The following is a 13,974-nucleotide window of genomic DNA, read 5'->3' as shown; positions in this document are numbered from 1 at the left end:
ATTTCATAAAATTCCAATAAAATAACAAAACAAGAGTAGCTGAGAAAAATTTAAAGAATAAGAAGTGGACTGGTACTACCAGGGTTAAAATATACAAACATACTTTAAAGCTATAGTAATAAAATCAGTCTGATCATAGTAATAGAATTTTAAAAATTGAAAAATAGATCAATTAAAGAAAATAAGTAGCTTAGAAACAGATCTTATTGTAAAGTGATTATAGGTATACGAAAAAGATGGCATTGCATATTAAGACAAAAGAAAAACATTCTTAGTAAATGATGTTGGTATAACAGATATTTACATAGATTCTCACCCATGGCATATGCAAAATAAATTCTAGAATCAATTTTTTTTAAAAAGAAAACCTTTGACAAATATAAACAGAGGTTATTAACTAAAGCTTTGGAATATTGCAGTGACAAAAAGTAACAGATGTGTCTGTGTAAACTTTCCCTTAGGAAGAAGTGCCATGAAAACATAAACTCTGGAGGTCTTTCTCTGGCCTCTGTGTAAATCACATGTGTACTCTTAATAAATCTTTACAAAATGAAAGAAAACAATATTTTTTTAAATTTTAAAGATGATGGCATTATCATTGTTTTAAAATGATATATGGGGAAACCTTTGTCATATATATAGGACAGAATTAAAATATTTTCTTATTAAAAGTTCAATGGAATACAAAGATTAATGGAGAGTTGAAAAAAATGTTGACTTAATGACAAAAAAATTGTCTATTATCTGTCAAATTATAAAATTTTTATGAGGTGGATACCAGGGATTAAACCAAGAGGGGCTTAATCACTGATTCACATCCCAGCCCATTTATTTTTTATTTTCAGACAGGGTCTAGCTAAGTTGCTGAGGCTAGCTTTGAACTTATGGTTCCTCCTGCCTCAGCCTCTGGAGCTGTTATGATTACAGGCCTGTGCCACTACACCTGGCAAATTTTAAGATTTTTTTTTAAGTGAAAATATCCAATACTGGTTGGGTATAAAATGTAATGTTATCTCACACAGTTGAGAGGATTTAATACAAACTCTTTAGAACAGTTATTTAAGGCTATATCTCTAGCTTTAAAAATATTTACCACTTTTTATGCTATAATTACTCTTTGGAGTATTCTAAAGAAATTACCTGCTAGAAAGAAAGTTATACAAAATGTTCATCATAAGATCACACATGCTAGTGTAAATTGGGAATTATGTGTCTAACAAAAGAAAATGCATTTTAAATTGTGGGATAACAACACGATGGAATATTATGCAACCTTTTTTAATCATTTCTATGAAGATTTTAAAGTACCATTGGAAGAAAATTATTTTAAAAGATGCTGTGAGGAGACAAATTATGTTATGAAGCCAATAATACAAATATGCATATAAAGAACCAGAATAGGGGCTGGGGCTGTAGCTCAGTGGCCCAGCGCTTTCCTAGCATGTGTGAGGCACTGGGTTCTAAACATAAACTAAACATAAAAATAAACAAATAAAATAAAGTCATTCTGTCCTTCTACAATATATATGAATACATATATATTGTATATAGTCATTATTCTGGATGTATATATCCAGATATATATATCCAGAATAATGACTACGAACGCATTAATGTTTGCCAAAGTGGCAGCGACTCTCTGCACTGAGCAGATGTGATCTCATATATACTCACAGCAAACCTATAAGACACATGAACCATTACTTGTCTCATTGTACAAAAGAGGGAATTGTTCAAAGTCATTGTGCAGGATTTGAATCAAACAGGGCTGGCTTCCTCGTCCATGTACTTAATTAATCAATATACTATAAGGCCTGTGTTTGCTAAAATAAAACAAAATATTTTCAGTAGTTTTATGGGTTGTGAGAGGCTCGTTGCTATCTCATACTTTCCCACTTCTTCCAAAGTTTCTCCAATAATGATGCTTTCTTATTATTATAAATGACCTTAATAATAGTGATTTTAAAAAATCCTCAAGTTCATTTTGAGTAGTCACACTTCTTGTTTTGGGATTATCTGCAACTCCTTTCTCTCCTCACAGGCCCTGGAGAGATTCTGATTCCTCTTCTGACTTGTGCGCGGGCTCTCTCGGTATTCCACCCACAATACCCTGATCCCCACTCTTGAGCCACACTCCTTTCTCCCTGCTCCTGCGTCGTCGCGGCAAACAGTTCCAAGGTGCAGTTTCCTGGCCTTCAAAGGCCTCAGGACCAGTCTTCCGGACCCTCCTGGGTGCTGCCTCTAAGTGGCTTGCAGGCCCCTAGCGGCGGGCAAGTTCTGGCCACCGACGCTGGCCAAGGCAGGCACTCACCCGGGAACGCAGCGACTTCCCGGGAGAGAGGCGCCGGCGGGGAAATCCCCTGGGGCTTGCAGGACTGACTGCCCACAAGGTCCGCGAGGCCAGGGGCCACTGGGGTATAGGGTTCAGGTCCCGGGACCCATGCCCCTTGGGGATCGCGCGCGGAACTTGGGAGGCACCAGCGCGCCTGGCTGACCATCTTTTATTAGATTAGGGCAGTTGCTGAAAACGCTGATGATTTCAAGTTGACTCAGAACTGGCCCTTGAGAAAATGGAGTGTTAATTTAAAAGTTGTCGGGGTCAAAATTCTCAGCTTGCGATCTTGGAGGAAGTAATGGTGGAGTGACCATATTTTAAACGGGTGATCTGGAGAGTTTATTACGTCTCTGGTTGGGAGCAAGAGACCGGGGAGCTGTTCGGGTGGTTGGTGGGAACCACAGTCTCGCTTCCGGGGAGCTTGGGCAAGGGTCGCGGGTCTGCAGCGCGGTGACCCCTCGAGAGGAATGACCAGGTTTTCCAGGTCACTGGGGGAAACGTTCGACTAGAGCCTGCGTTGCGGATGGGAGACCTTCGCACGCACTTACACAGCCCCGCAGCGGGTTTTTATGCCTAAAATGAGCCATTCGTTTCCCAGGTCCGCTTGGGGACAAATCGGTCAAACCCCCCAATCCGCTTCCTTATGTGGCCAATAAAAGGGTGCTTACAGAGTTCGCGGGGGAAAACACAGGCGAGTACCTCCAGTGTTTTGACTTTTGAAAACCCGACTCCGGGGAATCGTCGCATCATTAATTGCAAGTTTCAGTGTTCGATCAAGTCGCGGGGGGTACGCAGATTACTTGGTTTTGTAAACTCTTTACCGCGCTCGCCCCAAGTCTCCTGATCCAGCGCGGAAAGTTGGGCCGAACTGGGGTGGGGAGGGTCCCCAGTCCCAGGCGACGAGCGCGCGGGGCTTCTGCCCAGTTTCCTGCCTCGCAGCCGAAGTGTCCGCCCCGGCCCGAGAAGTAGTTTGTGCAATTTAGAAACTCGATAGGAGGCAGCAGCTGATCTCCCACCACCCTAAAAATAATCTGCTGCGGCGCACTGCGTGCTTCGGCTAGGGGAGGAAAGCTCTGTCATCCGAATGAGTGAGTCCATGTCTTTTACATAATTCTCATTAAAAAATTTTTAAGAGTAACTGTAAGCTGGTGGTTTTTATCTGTTATTTCGGCAATTTAAAGGCGCCTTTGCCCTTTGCAGCGCTTTGCCTTCACATTCGCTATTTCTAGGATTAAGGGACAGGGCCCCGTCGTGAGGAGGAGAGGGGGTGGGGATCAGGTTTCCAGTTTTTCTTACAAAACTGCCGGCTCCTACTTAAACCAACTGGAAACAGGAAAAGGTATATTAGTTTTTTTTTTTTTTTCTCTTAGACATCTCTTGTATTATTCATGAAGTAACTATCTCTGCTTAATTTTTGTGACTCTTTGCTTTTAGGAGTTCTGTGTCCTGGTTTGAAATTTACATCTTAAGACAGTGTAGGAAGTTCGTGTTTGGAAGGTAGTACAAGTGCATCCATAGGGGTTTGAAGCACCGTCAAGCCCAAGGTATTTATTTATTTATTTATTTATTTATTTTGCTTTATTTGCTCAGTTTTCATTGCAGTGTCTAAGAAATCTTATTTGCCAAGTGGTTCCAACATTTCCTTTGATGTGCGATAGAACTTCACAGTCCCTGAACAGTAAATGGGTGGATTTAAACCAAGCAGTAAATCAAAAGTTAGCCGTCATTTTTGTTAGTAAATTTCTTTTTGGGGGGGTCTATGATAGTTGCTAGCCAATAGGTAGCTAGATACATAGCTATCTAGAGGTCTAGTTTTTATTTTATGAGCCATTGACTGAATAACTTCAAAGAAGTTATTGTAGCATTTGTTTTTGCAAGTGATATTTGCCCTGAAAATGTTCTAGATGATGATAAAACCCTAAATTCTTTAAAATGTCATGTTTCTCTCAGAGCATAACTTAAATAACTAAAGAATGAGTTGTTCTGCATGTGAGAACAAGAGGTTGCATATTGAGTCTAGCTTTTTTTTTTTTTTTTCTTCAGGTGTTTTTAGGACTTGAAGTTGTCTGGAATTGCTTTTCTGTCATAACTGACACTTTCTGCTTGGTGGACAGGAAAGTGCTAGTTTCCACTTAACTGATATCTACTTTCAGAGGAGAGAGCTGACAAAAATAAATGAAGTACCTGATGTTTTAATATACTTTATAACTAAATCAGATAACTGTTCTTCTCTTATAGATGAACTATAGGTCAATTATTACATTCATCAACTCAATCCAAATTTTATAAGTCCTAGGGGATGTGGGAATTCATATAAGATGCTTCAAGGAAAAAAGAATACTGATGACACTTTTTAACCATGAAATCCTGTTAGATCATCAAGAAATATTTTCATAATTATGTTTTCTATTCTGTAGACCATCCCTATAATCAAAGTTTCACTTTTGATCTTTGTCTTTATTCAATCAAGTTCTCCAACCCTGTTCACTGTCATAAATACTTGAATGTCTTTCAGAGGTTTATGCTTGTGGAGAAAAAAAAATGCTCCTTTCCCTGTGACCCCTCTTTCCTTTCCTTCCTTCTTGATACTAGGGCCTCTGTTAGGGCTTAGTTGAACTTCCACAGCTCCAGAAGGGGTGGCGCTGAAAGATGTCAGGTGACAGGGTTTAACCAGCAAGAGCAGTAGTTTATACACATCCCAGAGCACTCCTAATTTCTTAATGTGGGTTCTGGAAGAGAAACCTGAATGACAATAGGAAATTTAAAAGTTAGTAGCAATCTTGATTGAATAAAATGTCTTTGATGAACACAGTAATTATTAACGTATCGGCAATAAGTTTACTACTTCCCTTTTTGTCCACATTGGGTTGTAATGTGGGCTGATTGTTTGTTAGAAGGTACCACAGGCCAATGGGTTTTGGAGAAGGATGCTAAGGGAGAGAGAGAAAGAATAGAGGAGGCAGTGAATTATGATGGAAGGAAGCAATCATTCTAAATCTCTTTCAGTTAAGAGTGGTTTTAAAGTCATCCTTATCATTTCTACCAACTAAAGGAAGCAGTCTTCAAAATTCCATTACTATCTGGGTGTTTAAATTTTGTTTTTTTTCATCTTTACCAGAAATATATCAAACATACACTAAGTGAAGTTAGCCAGTCCTAAAAAAACAAATGGCGAATGTTTTCTCTGATATAAGGAGGCTGATTCATAGTAGGGTAGGGAGGGGGAGCATGGGAGGAATAGAGGAACTCTAGATAGGGCAGAGGGGTGGGAGGGGAAAGGAGAGGGCATGGGATTATAAATGATGGTGGAATGTGATGATCATTATTATTCAAAGTACATTTATGAAGACATGAATTGGTGTGAATATACTTTGTATACAGCCAGAGATATGAAAAATTGTGCTCTATATATGTAACAAGAATTGTAATGCATTCTGCTGTTATATATAAATTTAAAAAATACTTTCCATTTTAGTGTTATTTAAAAATCTCAAGTCCTTTAAAAATATTTTATCCCATTTAGAATTCTAATAATTTGTAATAATATACCAAGTATATAACCACATAATGTTTTTTTTTTTAAAAAAAACCAACCTTTTTAAAGATGAGACAATATCTTAACTAGAGAGTACATCGAGGATTTTTGAGGAAAAAAAGGGTTTATCAGAAATAATATGTGAAAGGAATTACATACAAGCTTTTAAAATTGTAAATATAGTCTTCCTCACTAGTTATTATATTCATGTAATGCTCTATAAAACCTTTTATTAGAGTTGAATTTCTTCAATAATTAATCTACTTTTGCCAATATTTTCTTGGTAACATTCTTTCTTTTCTTCTAGGAAAAATATTTTTTGTGTCCAACAATATTCAATTGTCCATGAAAGGAAAGAGAGAAAAGGTACTATGTTAATCAAATTTTTTGCCAGACTTTAGTAATCTAACTCAGAATCCAGTCTGACATAATATGGAAAGGAAGCAAAGTCCATTGAGGTTAAAATCTTAAATTGCTACTTGTTTTAATAAGAAGAGATAAGATCATTTATACAAAAAAAAAAAAAAACAGATTGGAGACTGCATGATGCATTGGAAAGAACATGGTTTATAAATCAGACAAGTGGATGTGGATCCCGGATTCTCTGCTGGTTGACAAGTTACTGAAACCCAGTTAAACTCAGTATCTATTGCTGTGAAATGCAAATAACACCTCGATCCTAAAATTCTCCTGAGACTATAAGATAATATATGCAAAGTTCCCAGAATTTAGTTAAGCTCTAAATAAATAGAAGGCATTATAGAAGAGGTTTTTGGAATGCTGAAACTCTTGCTGGAATTTCATAGTAGTATATTTTGATGGAGCAGTCTCTGGTTCCTCTACCATCTGTTTCAGTACAGCTATGAGAGGCATCCATTTAAAATCTAAGTCTGAGCATGTCATTCCCCTGCTCACAAACCCCAAGTGGTTCCATGTCACTCAGAGAAGTCTCAAGGATGACTTCCAAAAAGCCCTGTATGATCTCTTCCTCTCTTTCTTCTCTAACCTTATCTACTTCTACTCACATGGAATACAGATTTCCAACTTAAAGCTATCTTCTGTTTCAAAACTGGAGTAGAGTGCATTTTATTTAAGAATATTTCTGATTGGGCTGGGGATGTGGCTCAAGCGGTAGCGCGCTCACCTGGTATGCGTGCGGCCCGGGTTCGATCCTTAGCACCACATAAAACAAAGATGTTGTGTCCGCCGAAAACTAAAAATAAATATTAAAAAAAAATAATATTTCTGACTTAGACTTGAGTGGTTTCATTGGTTTGTCACCTGAGTTACATGTATTGTATCTTAAGTATTGGAAGTTAATATACTTCAGAGAGAGAATGATTACTATTTGAAGCCATGTTGGTCTTTTGAGTATTACTATTTCTTAAAAGTAATAAAATATTTCAACAAATTGTATTCAGCTAGAGTTGCTTAGTGATCATTTTGTTCTATGTATGAATATGGGAAACAATCTGATAATGCACCATTTTGACTTTTCTGTCACTGTTTTTTTTTTCTCTCTCTCTTTTTGTTATATCACCATTTTTTTGTTCTTTGATGTTATTTAAGTCATTCAGACACTCCTTTGAGGTATGTTTCAAATTGAAATAAAATAGTTTTCTGAAAAATAGCTCTGGAGAAAAGGCTTTACAGAATGCATAGGCCATTATAAGAAACCCTTGTGGTGATAGTGGCCAAATTATATTGTTATATTGTGTGCAAATATGATATGTGGCAACAAATCCCATCATTATGTACAACTATAGTGCGCCAATAAAAAAATGTGGAGAAAACAAAAAGATGCTACTTGGCCATAGTTTTCTATTTTCTCAACTTCAAAAATAAGGGAGATTGATTTCATGCTAGAACTCCTTATTTGAGGCCATAATTTTATGACAAAAAGTTTAATAATAAAAGGACGTTTTCTTTCTTCTATCTGTTTCAGAATAAGTCATATAAGAAGAAATGAGTCTTTCATTTTGTGGTAACAACATTTCCTCATATAATATCTATGATGGTGTATTACAAAATCCCTGCTTTGTGGATGCCCTCAACCTGGTCCCTCATGTGTTCCTGTTGTTTATCACTTTTCCAATATTGTTTATTGGTAAGTAAGTAATCTAATGTCTGGTATTATTTTGCTTGATGTTTGTATCTCTTATTAATGGCTGAGATTTGGGATAATGTTCTATTAATTTCAACATGAAAACTGATGTGTAAGTCTGTGAGAAAGAAACAAGTATTTTGTATTTTCCAATGATATATTTTTGGCATATGATATTCCACAAGCTAAACCGCAGCCGCCTGCCAGCTCAGCAGCAGTAGATTTTAAAAAGAGGAAGATGGCTCTATGAGAGAGATGTAAGGCATTGTTGAGTACTTGCTTTGTGCCAGGTGAAGGGACTAGGAACTGGGTTATACCGAGTGCATGCCTCCTGGGAATAGTGGAGTGGAGCAGATGTTTTAAGAGAAATGATGGCATCATATTGCCAGCCCACTCACAGATGCAGGAATAAGTTAGCTTGGGCATCAACCTGTCAGGAAGTTGTGTACTTCTTAGGGCTAGTGGGACCTGCTTAGGGGACTTGTAAGAAATAAACCATGCAAGTTAAAATAGGAGTGATAAGTCATGTTTTAGGTAGAAAGAGTAGATGTGGAAACTATTTAGAAAGGAGTTAGAAATATAGTCCCCTATTATTTTACAGTTTACATATATAAAGATGCCAATAAATTAGGGAGATTATGTATAATTTACGTAAAACAACCAATAGATTCTTTAATGTTTTTGAAGTTGTGAAATATTTTGATACATAAAATGATTAATATAATAAACATCCATCAAACCTACCACCACTCATTTAAAGGAATACAACAGTAAGAATAAAAGGGACTCCTCATGTGTACCATTTTCTGATACTTCCCACGCCTTATGTCCTTATCCCTTCTCAAGGTAACCACTATTTTAATTATTTGGTATTTAATGTTCCCATGCATGATTTTGCCTACAAAGATAAGTTAAAAATTTACTGGGCAGATTTTCTTAGGAAAACTAACATTTTAATAATCTGCTTTAAGAAGAGGTTTAAAAATAATTTGTGTGATTTTATTTATTCATTTAGCAAATATTGAGGGGAATACCATGTGCTTCATATTCTAAGTGAGATCAAAGTATTTCTGTCATATGGTATATACAGAGGCCAGCATAACTCTTGGTACATTGTTATTTATGTTAAGCAAATGTATAGACACTAAATATATTGAGACCAGAGAAGCCATATGTGGAAATACTAGTCATGATTTATATAGCATTGTTTGTAAGGCATTAAGAATGCTCCTTAACCAAAAGTAGAAAATGAGTATTTTCGCTGCAAGTTTACAATTAAACATTCATTTCTAACATTCAGTAAACTAACTTCTTGAGAGCCAGGACTGTGACATTCCTTTTTTTTTTTTTCCCTATCCCTAACTTCCAGCACATACCCTGGCAATAAGGAAGGAACTGGAGTGGACACTGGCAAAAGGAACTGGAGAAAGATGCAGACTGCTTATTTATGACTGGTTACTTGAGTTAGTGAGGGATCATATATTAGTCTTGAAGAAATATCAGAAAGTTAGGTTGTTGTAAAAAAGACACACAACTGGCCTGCAAATGTTTATAGCATAAATTCTAGTAGAATACATTAAATGTAACTAACATTCCAATGATGAAGTACATTTGGAAACAAGTAAGATGTGAATCAATTTTCTTTTCAAAGGATGCTTTAGGGATCCCTTTGTATCTATACAGAAATTTTTTCTTGCAATATTTCAAGCACAGATCTCCATTCATTCTTGAAGTATGTAGGACTTTTCTACAGTCAAAAAATGAGGAAAAGAGAGACAAAAGAAACAAAAGTTGGGTTCTTTTCTAATATCATACATGAGGTGATATTACTATGCCTATAGTTTTGTAAGAAACAGAAAATTTTACTGAAATTTCATCTTGAATTTTTTTTATCCAATAATGAACTGAAAGTGAACCCATAATGTGTTTGATTCTACTTTTGTTCATATAAATGAATAAAATTTTAGCTTTCTTTGAGAAAAGTCTAAGTGTATTGAATAGTGGTGGTCCCACTCATAAGTAATCATTTTTCTCATATGTTTCAGAGTTAACTCAACTAACAAGTCCTATATTTTATCATGAATTGTGTCTTTTTTCATTTGATCCTACCCAGATTCCATGTTTTAAAAGAATGTAGACAACGAATTTCTTTTGCTGTTTACTATAATTATTGATCTGTTTGCTCTTGAGTGAATGAGGAAGCTGTGAGAGCTTCTGATGAGTGTAAGAAGGAGCCACGTTCCTCAGTGCCTCAGAGTTAGTGTCATTCCTGAACAATGCAGTAAAAGCTAATGTGTCCATCTCGGCAGAGTTGTAAAAACTAATTGAAGTTGTAATCTTGCTTAACATAATGAAAAGAGACGAGACTTTCCATTGGTGTCCTAGGGAGCACTAAGGTTTCAGAGACTTCCCCCAAGCTTACAATGATGTAAATGATCTCCATGATTATAATTGATCCCTTTGTTTATCTCTTCTTTCCTTTCTTCTCTTTATTTTTCAGGGTGGGGGAGCCAAAGCTCAAAAGTGCAAATTCATCACAACACATGGCTTCATTTTCCTGGGCATAACCTGAGATGGATTCTTACTTTTGCTCTCCTGTTTGTGCATGTTTGTGAAATAGCAGAAGGCATCGTTTCAGATTCGTAAGTGTCTCAATGCACACAACACCAGTACAGAATACCAGTGGGTACACTACGACACCGATAGAAGTGAAGAGCATACCAAGCCAGGCTTAACTTTAGGGGCATAACTCATTAGGAAAAAGAGATGTCTCCATCTTCTATGATGATGATGTGTTTCATCTCTACTTACGTGTCACGATGCAGGCTTTCTCTGATAACACACGTTTAGATCTCTGTGACTTGTGCTCATTCATGTGTTTATATTTCTTTGCTCCCTGATCCTGGTAGCCCTTGCAGAAAGTTCTGGACTTTTAAACTTTTGATATTTACTTTATCTCTAAAAATAGGTATCAATAGAAAGATGCCTATTAATGATGTCTATCTCTATATAGCTCTAATAGCTGTACACTTGTATATTGACATATCGATCAGTTCTCAGGTGTTTCAGTTCCTTCTGTAAAGAAGCAAAAGTAGATGAGGCAGGCATTAAGGCATTGTGAGAACCTGTGACAACAGAGCCACAAATTGAGGCTAAGCGTGAAATTATTTTAAAATCAGGATTTGTCAAAAGACTCATTTTAAAAAATATTTTTAGTTGTATGTGAACACAATATCTTTACTTTATTTTATTTATTTCTTGTATGTGATGCTCAGAATCAAACCCAGTGCCTCACATATGCTAGACAAGCACTTAACCACTGAGCTCAACCCCAGCCCAGAAAAAGATCCATTTTTTAAAGGAATTTTGTCCTTCTTATAAAAAAGTTTTTATTAGGCAATTGGAATAGAGTAAATTGTATTTGTAAACTTGAACAAAATCTGGGTAAATATTTTTCCCAGAATAAAAGAAAATAAACTCCAATAATAGGAAAATTCTGGTTATGAAATTGTGCTTAATGGTATAACCTAAAGAATTGACATGAGAAGACCTTTAAAGGTTTTGAAAAGAAAGCCTCAAAGATCCTTTTCCTCTTATCTAATAGAACTTCCCCTGACATCTGTTTATGTTTCTCTGCTGCAGTTAACAAGAAATGAAAACTTCTAAGCTTTGGTCGCGGAGCCAACTATTTTTTAATGTTTTATGATGGTTCTTTGCAGATATGTGCATGTTTTAATTTCTGATAAAAAGAAAAATCAGAGATTCTAATTTATGGCCTCCCTCAAAGCATTTAGAAGTTTAATTGGCTATTATCGTATGATAGCTATTCAAAACCCCTTTGTGTATTTGTATTGACAGAGCCAATTCTAATCTTCACTTTTTTTTTTACTTCCTGAATATATAGTTTGACCCTACATGTTTTTATGTATATTATGAAATGGAAGAAAGATGAACCAAGTATATTCTAAAACATTGACATCTTTTTGGTTCACCTTTCTTCCCAGCCACATAGTTGACGTGCGGCTTTAGTCGGAGACAGAAAACTCGAGCCAAGTTGTTATTAGAAGGATGTGCACTGATGGCAGAAATGTGTTTCATAGTGGTAGTGATACCAGAGACCCAGCCTAAAAACAAATGGGCAAAAATACAACCTGGGTCTTGTGCTATCCTACTCCTTAGCTATAGATTCCTTCTACAATCCTTTGTGGCCAGGCTTCTTGAAGAGTTAATCATCCAGTGACTTCTTTTTTAATTTGTTCTAATTAATTATACATGACAGTAGACTGCATTTTGATACATCATCAGTAAATGGAGTATAACTTCTCATTCTTCTGAGTATACATGATATAGAGTTATATCAATTGTGTGATCACCTGTGCATATAGGTTAATAATGTCCTATTCATTTTACTATCATTCCTCCCCCCCGTATTCTCTCCCCTCCCTTAACTCCCCTCTGTCTAATCCAGAGTATCTCTAGCCACCCTCCTTATTGTGAATTAGCATCCACATGTCAGAGAAAACATTCAGCCTTTGGTTCTTTGGGATTTGCTTATTTTGCTTAGCATGATATTCTCCAGCCCCATCCACTTACCAAATGCCATAATTTCATTCTTCTTTAAGGCAGAGTAATATTCCATTGTGCATATATACCACATTTTCTTTACCCATTCATTTGTTGAAGGACACTTAGCTTGGTTCCACAGTTTGGCCATTGTGAATTGAGCTGCTATAAACATTGATGTGGATGCATCACTGTAGTATGCTGATTTTAAGTCCTTTAAACTCTTCCAGTGACTTCTAAAAAAATTTACTTTGCCTTTTCTCTTTCTCTATCATGACTGACACTGCCAGATCATTCCTTCCCTTTGTCTTCTTTAAACAAAATCTTCATGAAATATTCATTACTTAAAATATAACAAATACTCATTATAATTTGTGAAACAAGTTATACAAAGGCTTTCCTAATCAAATCTTTGATTTCTTTTTACTAATGCAATCTCTACATACATGTACCTATGAGACAATTTTCTTTGCATGCTTATTAGACACCTTCACAGTCTACACATCCCTACTGAAACTTGTTAGCTCCCTTTCTCCTATCTGCTTACCCTCTTAAGGTCCCTCTTCCAGGACTTTGACCTTTTGGTCAAACAGTCATCCACCCGGACACACTAGGATTTGTTTCTACCTCTTCATCTTCATCAGTCTCCAACACCAACACTCTTAAAGTCCTGTCCATTTTAACAAGTAACCTCTTCCAGATACATTGTTTTCTCCCTGTGCTGCTGACAAAGCTTGAATCAGGCCTTCACCATTGGTACCCTGGCCCCCTACCCATTGTTTATACTTTTTAAAGTGCCTGTCTGTCATTTTTCCAATGGGGACATTTCTTTTTGTATTTTAGTCTTCCCTGTCAACCATACCTCTTCAGAAATGATTTCCTTTCCTTTTCCTGCACTCTTGAACAGGTCACTCTCTTCTCTTCACCATTCTGTGTACTAATATATTGAAGTAATTTGAGAAAAGTTAAATTTCTTACCATGTGGCAACATTGATGCAGACAGAGTTGAGAGCTTTCTACCATGTACATCTGGGGTCCATTCATCTCTCCCACACACCTGGAGCTTTTTATTGCCCTCAGAATGAACTAGTCTTCTTGCAGTTGTACTAAATTGTTTGCAGTATGGTCTATCACATCTGGATACTACCAGGAACAGTCTTCCTCCCTTATTTCTCTGGGCAGCAATTCTTCATTCTTAGGGTCTCAGTTAAAAAGTCACTTCCTTCACAAAGCTTTCTCTGATCCAGATACCAATGTTGTATCCTTATGGTCTCTATCCGTGTTGCTACTGATGTCCCCCAAAGACTCTTTATAACTGGACTCTGTAGCTTACCTTATTGTTACTGCATTCCAGAACCAATACAGCATCTGGACCAACAAATGCACATACGTTGAAAGAATTAATAAGAATAGAGAAATCCCTGAAGACCACAGAGT

At 36.6% G+C, this 13,974-nt stretch overlaps 1 protein-coding gene across 14 annotated transcripts in view; it reads left to right on the top strand.

The window, feature by feature from the left end:
- Positions 1–691: 691 nt before the first annotated feature.
- ABCC9 (ATP binding cassette subfamily C member 9) overlaps positions 692–13,974 on the top strand; it is a 134,996-nt gene continuing 121,713 nt past the window's right edge. For 3 of the 14 annotated variants that reach the window (XM_081309839.1, XM_081309840.1, XM_081309838.1), the window contains exons 1-5: positions 694–3,423; positions 3,770–3,879; positions 6,178–6,236; positions 7,816–7,977; positions 10,475–10,616. In XM_081309839.1, the coding sequence (XP_081165965.1) occupies positions 7,836–7,977; positions 10,475–10,616 (284 nt within the window). In that variant the 5' untranslated portion in view covers positions 694–3,423; positions 3,770–3,879; positions 6,178–6,236; positions 7,816–7,835. Of the gene's footprint in view, positions 3,424–3,465; positions 3,675–3,769; positions 3,880–4,378; positions 4,516–6,177; positions 6,237–7,815; positions 7,978–10,474; positions 10,617–13,974 lie in introns of those variants that run through there. The other 11 variants (XM_081309842.1, XM_081309841.1, XM_081309851.1 and 8 more) reach the window with 9 other exon arrangements.

Source organism: Spermophilus citellus (genome assembly GCF_964194105.1).
Source record: "Spermophilus citellus genome assembly, chromosome: 10".
NCBI classification, from domain to species: Eukaryota; Metazoa; Chordata; class Mammalia; order Rodentia; family Sciuridae; genus Spermophilus; species Spermophilus citellus.
The sequence above is the reverse complement of the archived record's forward strand: the minus strand, read 5'-3'. Positions and strand labels throughout refer to the sequence as shown.